The sequence below is a fragment of the Solanum dulcamara genome, chromosome 1 (genome assembly GCF_947179165.1).
Source record: "Solanum dulcamara chromosome 1, daSolDulc1.2, whole genome shotgun sequence".
Lineage (NCBI taxonomy): Eukaryota > Viridiplantae > Streptophyta > Magnoliopsida > Solanales > Solanaceae > Solanum > Solanum dulcamara.
In genome coordinates, this window is record NC_077237.1 from 68,607,909 (window position 1) to 68,633,237 (window position 25,329).

Below are 25,329 nucleotides of genomic sequence, written 5' to 3' on the forward strand. Positions count from 1 at the left end.
GTTTTTGATACATCAATGGCAAGGTGAAACACTTGACATGTTGGAACTTGGATTGGAGAAGCAAGAATGCTACAAAGATACAGATTCCTCCATGTGCAACACTTTCATCTTGCAAGCAACATCCAATAATAATATATTCCAATAACAATCCCAGTAGCATACAACATATAACAAACAACTACAACTTTATGTGTGTTGTTGTTTATTTGTTTATTTAGGTACAGGAGTTTGCAAGTAGGAGTTCTATGTTTGTTTGCTTTGTGTCTTTGTGCAGATACTAGATTACAGCAGCAGCAACACCTGATCCTGGAGTTTTTACATCAACAACTTCAATAGCTACAGTAGATGCCAGAAGCAACAAACACTCAAAAGCATATATTATACACATTGCACCAACATTATGGATTGTTGGTACTACAGCAGCAGCTGCTGCCAGAAGCAACACATAACAACATCAGCTTCAACATGTAACTTACAATATCAAAAATGACTTCCAACTGTTGCAGACTTGCAGTAATTCCAACAATTGGAGAACCCAAGAAGTTGAGGCTCGAATGGATAATCGGAGACGTTACTTGAGCGACTTTATTTACCTGGCTTAATTTCTCCCAATGACGTATACACTTTTCATATCCAAACTTACAGCAACATGAAATCATCTACTTTCCTTACATGAGGCACTCACATCTTATGGAAAAACTCGGTAAGACAAACCTAAGAAGGACAACGATGACACGACTGCTCTCAATCCATGGAAATCAGAAGTTTTGTATACTTGCTTTAATTCGATTTAGCTATATTTTTAATGTAGCTTAGTTGAATAGGACTAGTGTAGGTTTCTTTTCTGTATTTACATAGAAGGGGAGAGTCTCCCTCATTTATGTTTTTCTTAGTCGCATTGTATCGAGAGGAGTCCTCTCATTCGTTTATCGCTTTTCATCTAGTATAGGGGATGAGTTGGCCGACCTTAGTAGGTTAGCCAACTTATGAACCATCTTAAGGTCGAAAGTAAGGTTTATGTCCCCCTCTGTGTATTTTTATATTTTTTATATATGTAAGGCTTGGGGGTGCTGCTCAACCCCTGACTGTGCACGAAAGGTAGGAGCCTCGTGTAGGGTCTGTTCCCGCGGGAAAAAAAAGAAGTCATGATCAGGGTAGTTCTTCTCTTGAACCTTCAACTTCCTTGAAGAATAATCTATCACCTTCCCCTTTTGCATAAATACGCAACCAAGAACAATTCGAGAAGCATCACAATATATAATAAATTTTCTCCCTACACAGGTAGAGTCAAAATTAGGGTAGTAGTTAATAAAGTCTTGAACTTTTGAAAGCTTACCTCACACTTGTATGACCACTGGAAAGCCACTTCCTTATGGGTAAATCTAGTTAATGGAGATGCAATAGATGAGAACCCATCCATAAATCACTGATAATAACCTATAAGTCATATGAAACTCCGAATCTCATAAATTAAAGTAGGTCCAACCTAATCTCGAACTGCCTCAATCTTCTTAGGATCCACCATAATACCCTTCTTGTACACTACATGCCCCAAGAATGTCACCGAACTAAGCCGCAACTCACACTTTGAAAACTTTGCATAGAGTTTATTCTCTTTCAGGATTCCAAGCACAATTCTCAAATAATGCTCATGCTCCTCCCTACTACGAGAGTATATCAATATATAATCTATAAAGACAGTAAAAAACATCCAAGTACGGTCTGAACAATTCATTCATCAAGTCCATAAAGGTTGTCCGGGCATTAGTTAGCCTAAAAGACATCACTAAAAACTCATAATGGCCATAAAGTGCCCAAAAAGCTGCCTTAGGGATATCCTCTGCCCTAACCTTCAATTGATGATAATCGGATCGCAAGTCAATCTTGGAGAAAATTGAAGCACCCAAAAGCTGATCAAATAAATCATCAATAAGAGGTATCAGATACTTATTTTTGATGCTAACCTTGTTTCACTGTTGATAGTTAATACACATACGCATAGATCCATCTTTCTTCTTCAAAAATAACACTGGAGCACCCCAAGGAGATACACTCGGCCTAATAAATCCCTTGCTCAATGATCTTGGGTAAATTTATGTGCCCAATAGGAACTAAAACCCATAAATCATTAGTCAAGTAAAGAATAAATTCCTAGAGATTAGTTCATATTTTTCATATTTTGTATTATTATAACCAACCAGCATGATTAGACATTTTCAGAATTAATTGAGTAAGATTAGACATTCAAAGCATGATTAGATTGAAAATGGAGATCAAAAGAGCAGTTGGAAACAAAAGGTGAAGAAATTACACTTTAAAAAGTAGGCTCGCATCGCGCATTTGGACCATGAAATTTAATAGCAAGTTTTGGAATTTATTTCGCGAACCAATATTGTGTACGCCAGGTCCACAACGCAGACCTGAGCAATGGATAGAATAAATTCATACTTGGAAATTATTCATCGAGAGTGAATAATACCTTACCTGTAATTCTTTCATATTCTTTATCTAAGGTTCAGGTCACGGCAGCACTTGAGGTATTGAAAAGGCACAAGAAGGCAATATGATGGCAAATGGATGATCTTCATGGTATCAACCCTGTTTTATGCATGCATAGAATTTTAATGGAAGTAGGACATAAGACTAGTTCCCAACCACAATGCCGGTTGAACCCCCTCATGAAAGAGGTTGTGAAGAAAGAGCTAATTAAATGGCTAGATACAGGCATAATATACCCAATCTCTGATAGTAAGTGGGTAAGCCTAGTTCAGTGTGTACCAAAGAAAGGGGGAATGACTACTGTGACTAATGAGAAGAATGAGCTAATCCCTATAGTAACAGTAACTGGGTGGCGCATATGCATGGACTATAGAAAGTTGAATGATGCCAAGAGAAAAGATCACTACCTTGTACCATTTATTGACCAAATGCTTGACAGATTAGCAGGCCAAGAGTACTATTATTTCTTCGATGGGTATTCTTATTACAACCAGATTACCATTGGATCAGAGGACTAGGAAAAGACAACATTCACATGCTCGTATGGGACATATGCATTTAAGAGTATGCTATTTGGTCTTTGCAATGCTCGTGCCACTTTTCAGAGGTGCTTGATTGCTATATTTGATGATATGGTGGAAGAGTTTGTAGATATTTTTATGGATTACTTTTCAATTTTTGGAGAGTCTTTTGATCTATGTTTGCAAAATCTAGAAAAAGTACTAGCAAGGTGTAAAGAAATAAATCTCATCTGAAACTGGGAAAAATGTCATTTCCTGGTAAAAGAGGGTATTATGTTGGGGCATAAAATCTCAAAAGATGGTTTGGAGGTGGATAAAGCTAAAATTGAAGTGGTTGGGAAGCTTCCACCACTAATTTCAGTGAAAGGAGTCTGCAGTTTTCTAGGTCATGCCGAAATGATTCATCAAAATAATTTCAATGATTGCCAGAACCATGTGATCTTTATTGAAAAGGTGGTAAAATTTATTTTTAATGATAAATGTTTTAGGTCTTTGAACTATTGAAGAAGAAGTTGATTGAAGATCCCATCCTGATAACTGCTAACTGGGAGCTACCTTTTGTACTGATGTGCGACGCAAGAGACACAATAGTGGGAGCAATTTTGGGACAAAAGAAGGAGAAAATTTTTCACTCCGCTTGACTCTTCTCAAGACAACTACACGGTCACGAAGAAGGAAATTCTAGCATTGGTTTATGCGTTTGATAAATTCTGCTCTTACCTAGTAGGTACAAAAGTGATTGTTTATACTGACCATGTAACTTTTAGGTACCTATTCAACAAGAAATATGTCAAGCCAAGGCTCATAAGATGGATTCTGTTGCTACAAGAGTTTGATATTGAAATCAAAGAAAGGAGGGGATGCAAATATTAAATAGTAGACCACCTATCAAGATTAGAGGATTCATCCCATGTAGGTGAGTAGAAGTTGTTAAAGGAAAAGTTTCCAGATGAGCAATTGTTGTCAATAGAGGTATAAGAACTCCTATGGTATACAAATATTATGAACTACATTGTTAGTGGAGTGTTTCTTCCTGATGCTACTTCGCAGTAAAAGAAGAAGCTTATGCATGATGCCAAGTTCTACATATGGGACAAACCTTATCTATTCAAGAAAGGTGTTGACCAAATGGTTTGGAGGTGTGTGCTAGAAGTGGAGGTGCACCAAGTGTTGGATAGTTTCCATTCATCACCATATAACAGCCACCATGGAGGAGAGAGTACTGCCCATAAGGTACTTCATCCGGTTTCTATTGGCCTACTTTGTTCAAAGATGTTGTAGGGTATGTAAAGAACTATAATCAGTGTCAAAGAATGGGCATGATATAAAGGAGACATGAAATGCCTTTGACCAATATTCTGGAAGTCAAAATCTTTGATGTATGGGGATGGACTTCGTGGGTATGTTTCCATCATCTTATGGGAATCAATATATACTGGTGGCAGTGGATTATGTATCCAAATGGGTTGACATAGTATCCCTTCCTATTAATGTCTCAAAGGTGGTAAGCAATTTCTTTAAGAAGCACAGCTTCACTCATTTTAGAACTCCCAGGGCGATTATCAATGATGAAGGATCACACTTTATCAATCAAACAGTGAAGAACCTCTTGTCCAAATATGGGGTGTGTCACAGCTTATAATCTAGAAACCAGTGGACAGGTGGAAGTCTCCAATAGAGAGGTGAAGCAAATTTTACAAAAGATTGTCAATGCACAACAGAAGGATTGGGCAGAAAAGCTAGATGAGATGTTATGGGCTACCAGTGAGGTATTATGTATTTTTAATTAGATATTACAATTGATTTTCTTGGTATTGCTAAAATTTCATTTTGTTTCAGTGTATAAGTGATTTTATAAAAAAAAAAAAAAAAGAAAGAGAACTTGGATGAAGCCTAACCAGTAATGTCCACGACAAGTCCGCATCACAGACCTAGTTAATTTCAGTACAAAAATGAAATTTCAAATTTTGGGTCACAAAATAGTAAGGTCCGCGAGAAGTCTGCATCGCGGACTTGTTCCATCTTAGATCAAAGCTTTCCAGGTATGTTTTTATTTATGTTTAGGTGAAAAAAGTCACAAGTAAAGTCTGTGCCAGATTTGCGTTACGGACCTAGCTCATTTCAGCACTAAATACAAATGAAAATTTTTGACCCTAAAATAGTAAGGTTCGAGACAAGTCCGCGTCGTGGACCTAGAGAGAATTTTTGGGAACTTTTCATTAAAAATACAGGTTTAACCCATTTTTAATGGGCCAACCCAATGTTTTCAGTTTTAAAACACTGAAAAGACCTCATTTTTCTTAGAATTGAAATTGTTTTCTCTCTTCTCAGCTCTCAAAACTCTTCTCTTCTAAGGCAAATCTGCGATGCACTCTTCAAATCCAAGCAAATTATGGTTGAATTTACACTTCATCACCAACAAGGTATGTGTTCATGAACTAACTTTATGATATGAATGGTTGAAATCTACATAAGTAAGTACTTGGGCCTCAAGTTTTGACTCAATATAATTGATTTTCATTAATCTTGGATTGAAATGCTCATGAGTGTGTAAAATTGCTAAAATATTTGCTTAATGTGGTTAATTGATTAAGGGTTATGTTTTTGAACTTTAACCATACTTTTGGTCATTAGAAGAAATTGGGTTTTGTAATTGTTATGGATATTGAGTGTTGAATTCTTGAGTAAACATGCATAAAGTAATGAGTTGAAGTTAAGTTGGATTTGTGAACAAAAATGGGGTAAAGATTATATTGTTTCAAATCATGGTTTGAAAACATGCGTGCAGTAAAGATGAAATTATATACCCATTTATATTTTTTACTTTGAATAATATGTTGGGTTGATGTTAAGATTATTTACGAGTTCAGTATGGTGTTGTAGTAGTGTTGTAAAGTTTGTGTTGAAATAGTTTATAGTATTGAATTATATAGGTTGATTGTTTCTTTTTAAAGATATGCTAGATTAAGGGGACTATTTTGGAACTCATATAGAATGGGATTCACCATGTTGGCTGTTGTGAAGTGTAGGTTGGTTTCATAGCATACATGCACATAGAGGTCAAATGAAGGAAAGTCTGAGTACCTTCATATCGTTTGCGTGCTAATGAAATGTGTAAATGTGGGGTACGGTCCCTAAGTTCTAATGCTCATGTAGGTTCTTATATATTGTTGTTTTCTGGTTTAATTGCCCTAAAAATATCATCCAGTAGAAGACCAAGGAAGGAACCGGCAGGCCTAGGGAGAAGAAAAAGAGATATAGGAGCACCCTCTATACCACCAGCCCCACCCATGCCTCAAGATCAATCCCATCGATATGGAATACAAGAGGTACACCCACGTGAAAAAAATTGGTACAAGCTACCACAGCACATTCCCATAAGTGAATCTTAACAAAGAAGCACGTGTATGGGTGAAAAATGTAATGCGTAGTCTGATTCCAGGCCTCTACTATACAGAATTGATACGGAATAGGGTATGCTTAGTCTATACCCTTATGAAATGGATAGATGTCAATTTTGGTTTGGTGATCAAGGCCACTATCCAGAGGAGCAGGGTTCACAGAGGCAAGGGATTTTCATTCATAGGCCTCATCATAAAAATATGCCAGAGGGCCAGGGTCCTCAAAGAACAGTATGATTATATGGCCCCCCACCCATCAGATTTGTATGATGTCATGAGCATAAATGGGCCTGACTACACTCATGGACAAGTCCTCACTACTCAAGAGAGCGCAAAACGCGATGACATGATCACAGCCCTCATGTTTTGGTTGGAAACGCTTTGACACCGCATAGGAGTAAGAGCTTTTACTGAAGAGGAACTACATGAGGTTAAGAGGCAATACCCTCTAAATGAGCATGCGATGGCTATGCTTTGACTGGGAATTGATTTCTATGAGCTGACCGAAGATGACATCTCCATAGATGAGGACAAAAGGAGGACCAGCTCAGATATAGAGTCAGATTTGGAGGCGATGGAGTTTGACCCTTTAGCGGTGGAAGATGCTAAAGTTAGTGGTCAGATGGATGAGTAGATAGGGAAGTCTAATACCTTGAGCTCTGAGGACAGTGCCCAACTATAAGTGTTGGGTGGAGTTTGCATATTTGTTTATTTTGTTCTGTGTTTGTTTTATTGATTAAGTTGATGGCTAGAGTGCGAATTCTTTTCTTAACTGGATTGATAATTGTGGTAGATTTATGTGTGATTATTTTGACATTTACTTGTTATTTGAGAATAATGAATTTAGAAGTTATGAAATGCCCAAATGGAGGGCAAATCTGAATTATCTAGCATATGCAGATGACACAATAATGTTTTCATCTAGTAATGCTAGATCTTTGGAGTTAATTATGGTGGTCCTAGAAGCATATGAGAAGTTATCAGGCCAACTTATAAATAAACCCAAGAGCTTCTTTTATGTACACAGTAAGGTGTCTAATGGACTCATACAACAGGTGGAGACAATTACTGGTTTCTAAAGAGGGACTTTTCCTTTTACTTATTTGGGATGCCTTGTCACACACTCAAGGAAAAGAAAGGTTGATTACAATGATCTGATCAAGAAAGTCAAGAATAAGTTGCAGACTTGGAAAGGAAAATTGATATCATTTGGAGAAAAAGTTGTTCTGATCAATAGTATACTATTGAGTATGCCAATACATCTGCTTTCAGCCATCAAACCTCCAAAATGTGTGATCAATGATATGCACAAAATCCTTTCAAGATTCTTCTGGAATAATAGTGAGGAAGGCAGGAGAAGGCACTGGGCATCTTGGCTACATCTGTGTAAGGCAAAAAAAGAAAGAGGAATAGGATTTAGATCTTTGTTTGATGTCTCTAAAGCCTTATGTGCAAAATTATGGTGGAAATTCAGGACAAAAAATACTCTATGGGCAAATTACATGTGGATAAAATACTGCAAGGGGCAATATCCTCACACTGTGCAGTGGAAGAAAGGCTCTCAAGTATGAAAGGCTATGATAGAGGCTAGAGATAATATAGAGCAAGAAATATGGTGGGAACCAAGGAGTGGAACTGCAAATGTTTGGTTTGAAAACAGGACAAAACTAGAGGCTCTATATCACATCATACCAGAAGACTTTGAGATAGATGAGGGTGTTCAAGATGTAAAAGAAATAATGATCCAGGGTGGTTGGAATATGGGTAAATTGTAGCAATTGTTACCTATTGATATTGTGAATCATAAACTAGAAGATTTAAACTTTCAAGAACCAAAAGAAGAGAGGGATATGCCAAGATGGATGATGACAACATCAGGCAAATTTTCAGTAGGCACTGCATGGGATTTAATGAGGAGCAAAGCAGCAAAGTCAGAAGTCTACAACAATATATGGATATCAGGTGTACCTTTTAAGATATCATTCTTTGTTTGGAGGTTGTGGAAATATAAAATACCAGTTGGAGAGGTAGTAAAAAGGATTGGGATAGACACTGAGGCAACATGCTATTGTTGTGATCATAAGCAATATGAAACTATGGACCATTTGTTTGTTACAGGAAATTTTTCCACAAAAGTGTGGAATTATGTTAAAACAACAGATGGCATCACAGCACACTTTCAACAACTTAGGCAACTATTTCAAGTATGGAATACAGATTATCCCACAAAGTTCAGAACCATCTTTAAAGCTATTCCAATGGTTACCATGTGGCAGATATAGAAGTGGAGGAATACAGTTCTACATGGAGGAAAGATGTCCATTAACAAAGTGATCTATGAGATAAATATGATCATATATCAAATGAGTAGAATGAGGTTTCCAAGGCAGCAAAACCTACCAAGATGCATGCCTCAAATTCTACAAACATTTGAAGCATACAGGCCTAGAATTGTATCCAAGATTGTGAAAGGGAACTTTCCTAATCAAGGATGGTATAAATATAACTCTGATGGAGCTTCTAGGGGAAATCCTGGACCAACTTCTGTGGCCTTTTGTATTAGAAATGCAGGAGGTAATCTTCAGTATGCAGAAGCAAGAAGGATACCAGATGGATTAAATTTGATAGTAAAAGCAAGGGCACTACATGAGGTCTTCAATATTGTGTTACACACAGGATGCTACCTGTAGTGTTGGAAACAGACTCAATAACTATGAAAATGATCTTAACTGGGCAGTGGGAGACTTCATGGAGCATATCAATAATTATAAATGACATCTCAAGGCTGAGGACAGACAAGGCAGTGTTAGTCGAGCATGTTTTGAGAGAAGGAAATGGACTGGCTGATTTTTTAACTAATTATGCTTTTGATTTTACAGGTGATCATCACTTTGAGAATTTCTCTTCTCTTCCTGTGAAAGCAAGGAAAATTTTAAATACAGAAAAATCACACATACCATACATGAGAATTAGACAAGCTAAGGACCATCACATACCTGGAGATTAACAATATTTGGAGTGCAGCAACAACAACAACTTTGGCATTTCAACCAGCCAAGAATAGCAGATGGACATGTAATCTGAGATAAGGGCAAATAAGTTTCATCTTCTATGCAACGTGATAGAAGCTACATTTGATGGAATATGGAGGATTTCTACTCCATCCTGGAAGCCTGAATAAGTATTCATTTTGACTTCGAACTATAACACCTGGTGAGAGCTTGAAGGTGTTTGAAATGGTAGGAAGGCAAGGCCAGAGGATTTGCAGCAGATTAGGCTCCATACTATATAGGATGTAGTTGATACTTCATCTTCAATTTTATCTTGCTTTTAGGATAGTTTCTTCTCCTTTTTTTTCTTCCGTTGTTCTGTTTCTTAATCTTAATATACAACCAAATTGACTTGGTGGTTAAAAATAAATCTCCTCAATAACTAAGTCCAAAAAAAAATAATCTAGTAACATTGATTTGAAAGGAGTAGTGGATATGACCCACTTCAAATAAAAAATAAGTTTTTGTTTTCCATTAATAATTAGTTATAAAAAATAAATTACCACATAAATTAATTATTAAAAGAATACCCTTCAATAAAATAACCATAGTTAAACGGATAATTCAAAAGTTTTATTTAAAATTTTATGGGAAGAGTCAAAATAGTTCTAGTGCTCAAAACAACCTAACTAGTCAATATGTACAGGTCTTATATCAATATCAATATCAATTTGTATAAAAAGGGTCAGGAATCTCTACGATTGGGCCAGTATCATAAATGAGCGCAACCTAGATGCCTCGAATCAATTTATTAAAATTGAGGGCATCCTCGATGCCTCGAATCAATATCATATAATGAGCGCATCCTCGATGCCTCTAGTCAACTGAAATTAGTAGTAATACAGGTCGTAGGAACCCCATTCAATAATCAGTATAAAATAGTTTGGGTTACAACCGACCTTTCTTAAATCAATGCTAATAACCAATGCATGCACGGGGGTCGACTGCATCCACGAGAAAACAATGATCCAATGCAATGCATGCCATCACCACCACCCAAATAACACGCACAATCACATACAACAATGACTCCATATGCGCATTACCCTCTAGAGCACAGAACAACACTAACAAATGCAATCGACCTCAAATCAAGGCCTAAAGCTCAAGTCTACTCCTCCAACTCAATCAGAAGGACCAAAAGGGAACTCAACCCTAACAGGGTGATAAGGAAGAGGGGAAATGAGGAAAAATGTGTTCAACTAGTCAATCAATACCTCTAGATCCATCTGGGAAATATCACCTCGATATTTATAACAAAAGATAGCCCTGCCAAACAACAACAAGAAAGCATAAGAGATTCTAGCTCGAAATTCAAAAATTGAGTCTAATAGTAATTTACAAGCCTAACTTGTTGGAAATCACTACAACAAGGCTCCAAGATAGGTCATATAATAGCGAAGGATACTAAGACTCATAACTTCCGGCCAATAATGGCTACATCAACTAAGGATCAACTCAAATCCAAATTCTAAGGTGCTAATCCGCCATCCACCATAAACATCAATCAAGGCCACACTTAGGCATAATCAATAATCTCACCGACTAGACGGGAAAACTCATAAAGGTAAACTAGTCTAAGGTTCAAACCGGGGGAACAAGACAATAATTTAGGAGTCAAGCCTAACCCGTCACATACAATCAAAACCACAAGAAAATTATTCTAAACAATATCTATTGAAGTTCAAATAAAGAATAGGACATCGTATCATACCTCGAAGCCAAACACACGCGCTCTGTCTACTTCCCCATAGTTTTTGGCTCCAAAAATGACTTCAAATGCCTCCACACTATCAAAACATTGATCACCTCATCAATAAAAACGTTTGGACACTAAAATTGTATTTTTTTTAGAGACGGACCCAACATTAGGTCTAAAAAGGAATTATGGGACCCACAATGAAAATCTCAAAAATGACTCCGTGAAAATGTTTTAATGTGTTATTGAGCTTGTACCCCAAAATGGGGCACAAATCGATTCTCAAAACTACTTAAATCAGCCCAAAAATTAAAAACACCATTAAAGACCTAAACTAAGCTTGGGTAGCTCCTTTGGGCAAGAAATTATCTCAAATCGACGATCATCACGCTTCCTCAAACCTAACAAAACGTAGCCACAACTCTCACAAACCCAACACACTTTGAATTACCCAAATCATAGCTCCCTATCTCCAAAAATTGAAGAAACAAAATAGGGTTGGGGCTGAGTTCCCGTCGCTGGTCTTAATTAAAAGATCAGTGAATTGCTCTCTATGAACACAGAGAAAGAGGCTTGCGAATGTGGAGGCTAAGGCCTCAAAGCTCCTCAAACGCGGCTTGGGCCTCGCAAATGCGACCCTTTACCCGCAAATGTGGAGACCAAGAATCATGGCTTCCGCGAACGTGACCTGAGTGGTGTGAACACGAAGACCAAAATTGGTCTACACTAGCTGATGCACATCAGCTGCTTTTAGAAATTTTTTCAACTTCGCCAGGGTGCTCGTAATTCATTCGAAATCCCGTTCTCTTAAACAGACAATGCTACCCCAACAAAATTTTTTGTCCCAGACTTAATGGTGCAGTCTAAATTTCTATCCAAGGTCATCTAGACAAATATTTGGATCCCACACCCAAGCATAATTTTCGCCAATTCTATAAGATGCTTAAAATGAGACCAGAAGCCTCAGGACACGAACGAAAGGTCGTTCTAGACCAAACTTGACATTCTGGATCTAACCGAGCTGACGAAATTTCAATCCGAGCGTGTTTTCCAAGAATGCTGACCAAAGTCAACCTTAGGCTAAATTTTAAAGACTAAAATGCCAAATGACCCCAAACTTATATTGATTGCCTCGATACTTGTGTCGACCATGCTACTAGCCTAATTTAGTCATTCTGGAATTGATGGAATAATTAAAATTCCATTTTGAGGTCATTTTCCTAGAGTTTTGACCGAAGTCAAACATTTGTACTCCAAGAGCTCCAAAACAAGGAATCGAGCATAAAACTCAAATGAACAACCAGGCGACCGAACAGTTAGCTCCTATAAGTCATATATGGCCAGGGAGGTCATTACAACATTCTCTACTAAAAGAACTTTCCTCTTCAAAAGTCAGAGGATGGAAAAGAACCCAAGGGTACGAAAATATTAGAAAGCTAGGTCCGAAAGTTCTGCCAGACCTACAGGTATCTTCTTTGGGTAATTCAATGCAAACCCAAAACTCAAGCTAAGGGAAAACTCCTAATTTCACTTTTCTTCTTCATAACTCAAACCAACTTCCAATTTCTCCCTTTTTGATATTGACTTCCAACAAACAAGAACAACCTCAACTGAACGCAACAGACTGATACGACATAAACCAAAACCATAAAGATTTCTCAGAATTAGGCGACCAACAGACAAGAGGAGAATGTTAAATAACTCCCAAGTTGAATTCTTTTCTTTATACTCCAAACTCAAGATTCATTAGTCATCATAGGTATCCTACCCATCCCAAACCATAGTAACAATTCCCAACACCATCTAACAACTATCCAAATAACCATGAAGGAAAGGCAAGCACCACCCAATAATCAAAGAGAGGCAAGAACTCAAAATAAACAACTCAGCCCAGGGCACAAACCCAATGTTCAAACCCAATAGCACTTGAAACCAAAAACTTGAGTCTGAAATCCATCTTTCAAAACTGAAAAGGCTGCTCCAAGGGACAACCAAACCTCGAGTACAAATATCGCATTGAGATCAACTCCAATGTTGCTCTACTGCTAAAAGGACTTCTAGAAAATCATACCAATATGAAAATCTAACCCCGAAACCAATCAATACTAAGGCCATGAGTCCATTCCCACTCCACGAGTGCAAATCTGAGTAACCGACCAATCCAAGAGAAAAACTAGCCTAATAAGCAGTTTATTAGCATATTACACCTATCAAGAGTGACCCAATGAAACTGAACCATCACACCAATTACAAAAAGTCAACCCGTTAGTGCAAGTCTAAGCTAACCACTCAAACTCAAGAAAAGCTAAGCCGATAGGTACCGAGCAAGCATATAAACTCCTTTTTCGAGAGTGGCCATAATTTAACATGAACCCCTGTAAGGAACACTGACATCTAACTATAATGACACAAGCAAACCTCACACCCTTAGAAAGAAACCAAGAGATGATCCCACGAATTACTTTGACTCCATTCTGAGGGTGAGCTTTCTAAGAGAAATCCAATTTGACCATGGAAGCCAAAGCCTGAATTAGTCAAACCACACTACCACAAAAGTCCCAATTCAACAATCTGACTCTTTGAACCATCGAGACACCCGTTGTAGCTTACCAGTAGAATCAAGGCACAACACAGAATCACCAACACTGAATGGAGTCCTAGTTGTAAGTTAGAACAAGCTTATGACTAAAATTTCTGAGATGTATTAACTAACCACCTAAAAGTCCATAAGTCACAAGAGCATGCCAAGATAATTCTAATAAATCAAGACTCATCAAACTGAATGCTCTCTCTCCAAAATCATCCCCTCCCGCTACTGATTGGTCAGTCACAAGCATAAAAAGACCATTATTTCCATGAATTCGATAGAACTCTTTTTACATAACACTTCAAGAGAAAACATTGCCATACTTGGAATAACAAGGGACAATTCATTCCCAGTTTTCTCCACTCAAACACATTCATCTGACACCGCAACACATAACTCGCTGAATCGATAATTAAACCATCAAACTTACCATTAAAGATAACCCAGCCAAATATGTAGGGAAAACTTTAACTTTGCCACCTTAGAAACTAAGAACACGAATTGAACAAAGGAAGAATCACGAATAAGATCTTTAGTAGACACAAGGGCCATTAATACTGACACACCCTTCTCTCAACAACAACCTCACACCAGCTAAGCACACTATGGGTCAAGCTAGGAAGAGGAAAGGACTAAGCCCAAAAACTCTAAAATAGTTGAACAAAGCCCACCAGAACAATTAACTAAGCTCAACATCCATAAGGTATAACTCTAACACTACTACCTCATAACAGTAACACCAATATGATCCACTACTAAAAGAAATCACCTAGGGAAGATAAACATATACATATAGTTTGAAATAAAGCTGTAATAGCAACAATAGAAAAGTAATCAGGCTAAATAAGCACGCTCACATAAGTCCAAGAAAAGTAACTACCAGATTCAAAACATGGATCAAACAAGCCAAATAATCACTGATGGGTACAAAGACCCCAACACCTAGTCACTACAAGTAAGAAAAGTCCTAAAAATAAAATTTACGCAAATATGATTGATACCTGGAGCCTCTTCCTCTGTATGACCTAAAGAAGCATGGGATGGAAAGCGCCTGGCCTAAAATTGAACACCTGAACCACCAACTACAACACTCGGGGCACCACCTCTAACTGGTTATCTGCCCTACGAACCTGATCCTATCGATCGTGTTGATATGTGATTGTAGGACACTCTCTAGCTGGATACCTAACCTCACCGCATGTATAGAACTTTTCAAATAAATGTATCTTGCTGATATCAACCATCTGAATTAGTATGAGCCCCAAAACCTGAATGCCCGGAGAGCAAACCTTGAGAAGTCTATCGTGAACTCTGTCTACCATGGGTGCCATAACCTATCACAAGACCACTTGGAACCTAAGGTGTTCTGGACATAGGTCTGGTAAATCTAGATTGAAGTTGAACCTCACTTGGATGATGTCTATCTCGAGCAGGGTATTACCTTTACTGTGCTGTCGGTGAGATCTTCTATCTCCTCCTCTATAAGTATCCATACATGCATGCTCCATAGACCTCACATAACTAACAAGCTAGGAAAAACTAGACCCCACTGCTATCAAGTGTTGTTATGCTAGGTGGAGCAGCAAAATCAATCTCTTAATAAATAGCTGAGTCATGTCTCGCTCCATAGGAAACAGTGTAAGAGCATGCCTTGTCCAGTCTAGAAACTCCATCACATACTCAGAGACTGATGAAAAATCCTACTAAGGACCTAAAGGTCCTATCCTAGTCTCCGAACCACTTGGAGCACCCAAAACTACTCCTACTTCTTGGTATGCTCATCGAGACACAAAATCTCTAATGCTGGCTCCAAAGAAGTCGAGGTAGCCATAGATACTGTTGAAGCCTGGGTAGTATGTGTTGATGCATTGACCACGCCTGTCTAAAAGTTTGTACTAATCATCTAAGGAGGAATGAATTTCCAAGAAAGTATTTAGATGTTGATCAAAGAAATTTCAAACGATAAGGAATTAAGAATAGAGTTTCCTTAAGACTGTGCTATAGCCTCCCAAATATAGGATATGGACATCTCCTCACCAATCTGCAGGACTCTACTAGGCACTTGCTCTTATACCGATGAAACTGGCCAACCTAAGCTCTATTACCACTCTGTCATGACTCAATTTATCAAGTCATAATGGCATCTACTATCAATCCACTAGTAGGTAAGTCTAACCCCACAGTTCAAAACCCTTAGGCAATGGATCATCATAAGCGAAAGATAAGAAACGAATAATAATATTATTAATAAGAAGAAAAGAGAATGAGAACAATATAACAAGATAACCTCTAAGGCCTAGTATTAGTTGGTAGTTGAGACACTAGACCAAATAAGAAAGTATAAGGTTTATACATATAAAATAATACTAATAATAATACAGACTGTCTCCGAATACCCAAAATAAAAAGAGATAGGTAACTCTGAATGCCAAGAGCTAACCCAAGTCTCCAAAATCCAAGAGCTACTCTGCACGATATCCAAATCAATAGTGAAAACCCATATTATGATCTGCAAGGCTGAAAAAGTATAGTATGAGTACCAACAAGTGGAACTCAGTAGGCATCGGCCAACTGAGCTCCAAAGATAAAGCAAGTACAAAGAGCATGTAAGAAAGAAGTATATATCACACATAACTAATAATAATAATATGAAAGCCTGCAATAAGAAACATCAGATATAAGAAAGAGAGAGAGAACAAGAAATAGCAAGGACGTAACTGGTGGCGGCATTCCAAGACATAAACATAATAACCCACTATGAAGGAGGACAACTAAGTGACAACCTATGAAAAGAACTAAACATATATATCACATAAAGGCCCAAAGGATCGGATCACTAAATCCCTACACAAAAAGATAGATAACTAAGAACAAGGGCAATAACTACCTTTAAACAAGAGACCACCCTGTATACCGCCGCAAGTTTGCAAATAGTAAGACAATACCTCCCGAGCCCCTGTGTGCCCAAAAAGTTCACACACAGAAAGGTAAACTCGCACGGTATCCCATACTACTGATATGTACAAACAACTATACTGGTGATGAAGAATGCATAGATATGTGAATGTAATGCAATAAAACTAGTAGTACCATCTATGCCAAGTGCCTAATACCAAGATATATACACCTACTTCAAGTCTCGGCCAGAAAGTAGGACCCATGCGCCTATATGGGACAACAATGAGGGCTTGGGAATGCCCCTATATATCTTTCTGGTCTCGATCTAGGACTTATATCAATATCGATATCAATCTTTATACAAAGGGTCAAAAATCTCTACAACCGAGAAAATATCAGAAATGAGCCCATCCTCGATGCCTCAAATTAATATTATAAAATGAGGGCATCCTCAATGCCTCGAATCAATATCATAAAATGAGTGCATACTCGATGTCTCCAATCCACTTAAAATAGTAGTAATAAAGGTAGTACAAACCCCATTCAAAAATTAGTATAAAATAGTTTGGGTTACAACCCAACTTTCTTAAATCAATGCTAAGAACCAATGCATGCACTGGGGTCAACTACATCCTCTAGAAAATAATGAGCCAATGCAATGCATACCAGCACTGACACCCAAACAACATGCAAAATCACATACAATAATGACTACACAAGCACCTTACCCTCTAGAGCACAGAACAATACTAAAAAATACAGCCGACCTTAAATCAAGGCCTAAAGATCACCTTTACACCTCTAACTTAATCACAAGTCCCAAAAGGGAACTCAACCCTAACTAGGTGATAAGGAAGAGGGGAAATAAGAAAATAGGTGCTCAACTATTTAATTATTACCTCAAAATCCATCTGGGAAATATCACCTCAGGATTTATAACCACAGATAGCCCCGCCAAACGGAAACAAGAAAGCATAGGGGATTCTAGCTCTAAGTCCAAAAATGGAATCTAATAATAATTCACAAGCCTAACCGGGTGGAAATCATACCAAGACTCTAATATAGGTGCTATAATAGGGAAGGATACTAAGTCTCATAACTTTTGGCCAACAACGGCTACATCAACTAAGGATCAACTCAAATCCAAAATTTAAGGCACTAATCCGCCATCCACCATAAACATCAATCATGTCACCTAAAATAGGCTAATCAAGGCCACACTTAGGCATAATCAATAATCTCACCGACTAGATGAGAAAACTCATAAAGTCAAACTAGCCAAAGGTTCATACTGGGACAACGTGACAATAATTTAGGAGTCAAGCATATCCAAACTACAAGCAAATTATACTAGACAATATCTATTGAAGCTTAATCAAAGAATAGGAAACTATAGCCTACCTCAAAGCCGAGCACACGCGCTCCAAGTCCATTTTCTGGTAGTTTTTGTCTCCAAAAGTGACTCTAAATGTCTCCACGCTATCAAAATGTTGATCACCTCATCAAGATGAATGTTTTGACACTAAAATCATATTTTTTGAAGTTAGACCCAAAATTGGGTTTAAAACGAAATTGTGGGACTTGCAATGGGAATCCCAAAAATGACTCCCTGAAAGTTTTCTAAACGTGTTATTGAGCTTGTATCCCAAAATAGGGCACAAATCGAGGCTCAAAACAACCTAAATCAACTCAACAATTAAAAACACAATTAAAGCCCTAAACTAAACTTGGGAAGACCCTTTGGGCAAGAAATTACCTTAAACCTATGACATTCATTGTTCCCTAAACCTAAAAACACATATCCACGACTCCCACGAACCCAACGCACTTGGAATCTCCCAAATCAAAGCTCCATAGCTCCGAAAATTAAAGAAAGAAAATGGGGTCAGGGTTGAGTTTGCGTCACTAGTATTAATTAAAAGACCAGTGAATTGCTCTTCGCGAACGCAAAGAGGTTCGCGAACGAGGAGTCTGAGGCCTCAAAGCTCCATAAAAGTGGAGGGATTATTGCAAATGCGGTGTCTAAGACTTTAATGATTTGCGAACACGGCATGGGCCTCGCGAATGCGAATGTCGATCTACTAGGCCTTTGTGAATGCGCCCCTTTGCCCATGAACAAGGAGACCAAGAACCGTGGCTTTTGAGAACGCGGCTTGAGTGGCGCGATCACGAATTCCAAAATTGGTCTACACTTGCTGATGCATATCAGCTGGTTTTGGAAACTTTTTCAAGTCCGATAAGATGCTTGAAATTTATTTAGAATCCCGTGCACATAAATGGACTATGCTACCCCACTAAATTTGATGTTCTGGACTCAATGACGCAGTTGAAATTTCCATCAGAGGTCATCAAGAAAAAAAGTGGGTCCCACACCTAACAAATGTTTTTGCCAATTCTACAAGGATGCTCAAAATGAGACCAGAATCCTTGAGACACGAACAAGAGGTCATTCTAGACCAAACTCGACATTCCAAAGCTAACTGTGCTGACAGAATTTCAATCCAAGTGCGCTTTTCAAGAATGTTGACCAAATTCAACCTTAGGCCAAATTTCAAAGACGAAAGTGTCAAATGGCCCTAAAATGTTTCCAATTGCGTCGATACTCGTGTTGACCATGTCTAGTTTGGTCATTCTAGAGCCGATGGAATCGTTAGAATTCTATTCTGAAGTTTTTTTCCTAGAGTTTTGACCGAAGTCAACCATTCAAACTCTAAGAGATCCAAAATGGGGAATGGAGCAAAAAACATAAATGAACGACCAAACGACAAAACTGTCCGCATCAGTAAGTCATATATGTCTTAGGGTCGCTACAAGAAAACTCTAAACACTGAAAATATTATAAAAGGATAAAAGTGACCATGGAGGTCATTATAAGTAATGGATTTAGCCTCAGAAATTACTTTGATTGGCTAATTGTGGACAGCTTTCCACAAATGTTATGATTATGGATCAATTGGTACTCATTCAGCAGCTACAATGACACTTTTGCCGGGCATTCGAATTCATTCTCCTGCCTCGACCTTATTCATATTTCAAAGAGCATCCGGATTCAAGCTCCAATCTTTATCACTCAGATAATCATATAGAGGATCCGGTTGGAGGTCCGACCTTAGTTACTTGGAACTTGGATAATTTTCGGGAGCATCTGGTGAGAGGTTTGGCCTCCATTCGGTCAGATTCTACTAGTGTTAGTTGAGGTTCTTTTTCGATACACATTGATTTTGATTCCTCAGATTCAGTTCTCTTTAGTCATAGCTATTCTATGTACTTGTCGATCATATGGGGGTCCGTTTATATTTTTATTTAAACTTGCACACAAGCGTACCTTCTAGGCTTATAGGGGTTCAGTTAGGTATAGTTTATTTTTTAGATTACTTCAGTTAGTCCATTTTACACTTATATGCATCTTATTATTACCTTACGACTGTCCTTTCTTGACCTCTGTTCTGCTCTATTCCTTCTTTTCATATTGCCTTTACTTTTCTAGCTCAGTCTTCCTATGATGCCTACTAGGTACCTGTTATTTTGTTACTCATACTACATTCTGCATCTTTTTTGTGATGCAGATCCGAGCACCAGTAACCAGTGTTGATATCAATCCTGCAGCAGCCTGATCCAGAGATGGGGTGAGCACATGGCGTTTTGTACTATTTTAGTCTTCATCTTTATAAATTGACTAATCTTTTGCATTTTGAGACAATCTAGTATTTGTGGTCCACTTTTGGGACATGTACTTATTTGGTTAGTAGTTCTGTACTTGTAACTACCAGGTTCTGGGAGAGTTCTTTAGTTGTATATACTTGTTTTGGCTTGCTTCCCTTATCTATCCTCTTTATCTTAGAATTACCTATTCTTGTTTAGTTTTTACCCTCAAACTCATTACTTGTCATTCCGAGTTACGGATTGACTTACCTACTAGTGAGTTTTAGTAGGTACCAACATGACTTAGGAAATCGGATCATGACATTTAATATCTATTTTATGCTCAAAGTTCTCGTCAATTTTAATGACCCATAAAATTTATTGATTCATCAAATTTTGCAACATTTTAAATGAAAAGTTAATATACAATCCAAAAAGATAATAAAATAAAACATACAAACTCTATAAAATATAAATCAAAAAGTCAATTCTTCATACCTTCACAACATCTTTTCCCTTTTTAGTCTTGCAATCTTTCAAATCTTTGTTCACAATCACAATAGAATTTGGCTCTTTCTCTCGTAAAGTTTCTCTCTTAATTTTTTGGCCTATTTTATCTTGTGAATCATGAACAAAGTCGGAATTCGAATTTTCTGACGGAGTAGATGCGATATTCGTAAACTTCCTCTTATTTGAAGTTTGTTTTATAAAACTGATATCGATGGCAACACTGTCACTTTACGTGTTATTATTGACATTCTTTTCCGGTGTTTGGGTGAGCAAATTGAAGGTTGGTCGATCACTCACACCATGCATGTGTTCTAATTTGGGACTTTTCGAGGAATAATAATAGTTTTTAATTTTTGTTCATGAATTTAAATTGAAGCAAAAAAAATTAGCAAAAATCGTGGATGAAATTGAAGAAGAAGAGGAAAAAAAGGTTGAAAATAAGATGAAGATTCAGTAGCATAAACTTATAACCCACACGATGTTTCGGATTCATCAAGATTGTGAAATATTCTTTGAGAAGATTATGGAGAGATATTTGGGATTCAAAGTACTGTTTGATATCATTACCTTCAAGGAAAACGTATAAAATGCAAAGCCTCAAAATATAGTAAACAAGAAACTACCACAAAGGCACAATTTTTCTTTTCTCTCACCCGCATTAAATACGAAAGTAAAAAACAAGTAGAATATAAATTAAATAATAAAATTCTTAGTAATTAAGTTGTTGTATTAGTAATTCCTAACTAGTAATTTTATGTGATGGAATATAGGATCTTGAATACATATATCAAACAATTTTTCCTTTTTATATCAATATATGTAGAGAAGCCAGGACATTCCCTATTCAAATTCTCGACCGTCCGAACTTGCTTAAATTAACATTGAATTGTGATAACATTTTAACATAATAACACTTAGTGTTTATCTAATAAAATGCTCATAATATTCAGTATTACATAATTTATTTAAACAGAAAGAAAGATAATTGTTGAAAAAATAATCACACATTAATGATGCTAGCTATTATTAATTATAATAAAGACAATTTCTAACATAAAATTCTAAATTTGTGTTTGCTTGTAAGATCACTATATTTTAGCCCATTTAGTTTTATAATACTTCGTCAGTTTATCCGTGACTAACATATAATTCACATTGTTTTAGCTATTGTAATTTTTTCTTGCTATCCTAAGTTGGAGAACCCTGTTAAAAGAACAAGGATACACAAGAATCTCTAAATTAAAACAACAATTAGTATTCTCATTTCCAAGTACTTTGATATAAAATATATAAATCATCATTTCTGCATACAAGCTCATTTTATATCATCATCATTTCAATTAAAATTGTAACTATATTTATGCCATAATTTATTTATTTCAGAAAGAAGTTGGCACTAATTATTATTTGTTACTCGCATCAATGTAATGTTCTATTATTTCACGTGAGCACATGATTTATCAAATAAGCACGTAAATAATAATGTGACTTTGATATATTTGAATTATAGCATTGATACAAGAAAAAAAGAAACATATTTGAAAGATAAATGAGAATTACAATTTTAAGGACAAGGAATGTTTGAAATTAAAATAACTTGAATATAAATTGAAACTAAGTCATAAACAAATTTTATAAGTTAAATAAAGAATAACATAACATTATTTTATTGGAAAAAGGAGATTCTCTTTTACTTGCTCGGAACATCTCGAATATCATGCGAATATTTGATTTGAAGTTTTCTTTTATTGAATCCCCTTCAACAATAAATGTGCCACTTCAGCATTCTCCAATAGTGCGGTTGTTTGCTCTTCTTCTAAAACTTAGTGGTTTATTTGTTGAGTGTCTTAAAGAATCGGGAGATTAAGATTCATACGAAACATTTGTTTGTGTGAAGTGTGGATTATTTTTTTTTAGAAAAAAATGAGTGGGTAGTGATTTATTTAAAGTTGATTTTCATAATTTAACTTTAATGTTAGGGAGTTCATGTTTTTAAAGTAACTAGTTTCTCGACACGTGTATTGTACGTGGTTGCAGACTAATACTTTTGCACGGACGGCCCTATTTAGGGTGATCTTTAATTTTTCTCCTACTTAATTAATGAAAAATTATTGTACAAAGTACCTTTAACTATGACTTAATTTTTCTAGATAAACCTTTTTAGAGAAAGTTTGCTCCAGGGCGTAAGTTTAGTAACATGTAATTTTCAAGTCAAACCTTTACCTTTAACATTACAAAAATTGCCTGGAAAAGTTATGCCCTATAAGGGACAAGCCTAGTACTAGTAAACTAATGCCAGGACACGAGTTAAGGCTAAGAAATAAGCTCAGTGTGTGAACATCTTAAGGCATAACATTCTAAAACTAAACTTATGTCCCAAGGCACAAGATATGTCTTACGAAACACAAGTTCAATGTATGAACTTCAAGGCATAATATTTTAAAACAGATCTTACGTGCGCAAGTTATGTCTTACAAGGCATAAGTTCAATTTTAGAACATTATGCCTTAAGAAGTTCATACTATTGAACTTATGAACTAAGGACATATTATGTCTGTCATGACCCGAGAGGGTACTCTAGGCGTGGTCGGCACTCAGAGACTATTGCTAGTCCCCAAGCGAATCACTTGGCCTGTTCACACAATAATTCAATCAACTCTCTATCATCAGAATACTTACTCATCAAGAAAATAGCCTATAGAATAAGGCCAAAAGCCAAAAATATATCTAATCCTATCAACAAGACTAGTATGAATGAAACTAGCCAAAAGACAATATCAAATCAACAAGTCAACAATCTAGTCTATGAAGCCTCTATCAACTATCTAAGTGGTGCCAATGACAGGCTTATGGCTACCTCAAATCAAATAAAGGTAAAAGTCTAAACTCTAAAATTATTTGATAAAAGAGTGGCAGTCCAAAAGCAGGGAGGACTCACCAATCAGCTGGATACGAATAGATTCTCAACGATGCACCTGTTGATGATCTCTAGTACCTGTCTCTACATAATGAAATGATGCATACCAAAATAGACATCAGTACGTGTAATGTACGAGTATGTAATATGGAAGAATGAAACATGCATAAGGTAGAATAATACCAATTCAGCTTTCAAAATCAGAAAGATAAGGAATTCAAGTAGGATGTCATAAGTTTAAAACAAGACTAAGGTTTAGATAAAGACCAATCATATACTATCAAATCCAATCTAATCCAATTTGATTCAATCCAATCCTATCCAATCTAATCAAATCAGAGTACAATCAAGACATTTATGAGAGTTTCTCTTGTCCGACAATAATCACTTATGAGAAAATGAATGTATAAGAAGCCCATTGCTATTGCCACAACCGTCCAGTACTTTTCAAGGGAAAAGGACAAATTATCCAATTAAGGATCAAATCAAGTAATCAAGTCCTATCTTTTCAGGACATTAAAATAAAGGAAAACATCCAACTTTAACGGTTCAATCATCTCCTATGCTGGATATATAGTTATTGGGTTTGAGTTATTACTTACTCTTACCCATTTTGGTGCCGATACTCTTCCAAGTCTCAATGCTCATAAGACAATCAATATCAATCAACCAATGAACAACTCTCATATGGACTTTTATTAGTTCAACGGTTCTATCCAATCAGTCCTTTCGGACAATCAATCTTCTAATCATTCACAACCATTTATTTATGAGTATTTGGGACAATCATTTATGACAATATTTATTTAAGACCATTCCATTGAGTTCAATAGTGAAGATTCAAAGGCTATCAAGTTTCATCAAGACTATTATCATGCTCACATCCCAATGACAATCATACATTCACAAGTTCAAGGCTCTAGATACAATTCTTAATCATGTTCATCAAATATTAGTCAAAATATCATGTGAGTTTATAAAGTAAATAGTCAAAAAAATATTTGTTCAAGAACAAGTTCATAGAAAAAAACAATTATGCAATATTATGTAAAAATATATTAAGTTTAAGGAAAATTCTCAAGGAACACAATCATGCAGATTCAATTCATTGACAAATCAACCTATCACAATCATGGGGACTCAATTCATTTATAAATCAAACTATCACAATCACAGGGCAAATGGAAGAAAAAAATCCATGCTTTAGTTTTCTCCACTCCTTATCCCTAGGTCTCTAGTTAGAATGCGTAAAATGGAGTTAGAAATGTTTAGAAAGTCTTTTAAGGTCGAAAAGGACCTATATAAGTCTTGGGTTATGTATAGGAGGGGTAGGAAAGTGTGCGATGCGGACTTGTTCCCCCATAGTTCATTTTTTCTAGAAAATTTTGAACGGTGATTTTTGAATCAAGATTGGCCAAGTGCGCACATCTCTGAAATTGCATTTTTGTCCCAAAAAATTATTTTTTGATTTAGTTAGCCTAAAATTCAACCGAGACCATTTTTCCATATGATTTTTCCCCCTGATCGATATTCTGGCCTCAGATTGAACGAAAAAGTTAAGGATGATGCATTGTGTGAGCGTTTTTTGGTCTAGGGGTATTTTAA

General features: G+C 36.6%; 1 protein-coding gene across 1 annotated transcript; it reads left to right on the top strand.

Moving 5' to 3' along the window:
• The first annotated feature begins 2,573 nt into the window (after window positions 1-2,573).
• Window positions 2,574-3,017, top strand: LOC129893819 (uncharacterized). Its single transcript, XM_055969232.1, has one exon. The coding sequence runs from the start codon at window positions 2,574-2,576 to the stop codon at window positions 3,015-3,017; it is 444 nt and encodes a 147-aa protein (XP_055825207.1).
• Window positions 3,018-25,329: the final 22,312 nt, after the last annotated feature.

Coding starts and splice junctions, on each gene's coding strand:
- LOC129893819 (XM_055969232.1), top strand. CDS start 2,574: ATGGATGATCTTCATGGTATCAACCCTGTTTTATGCATGCATAGAATT.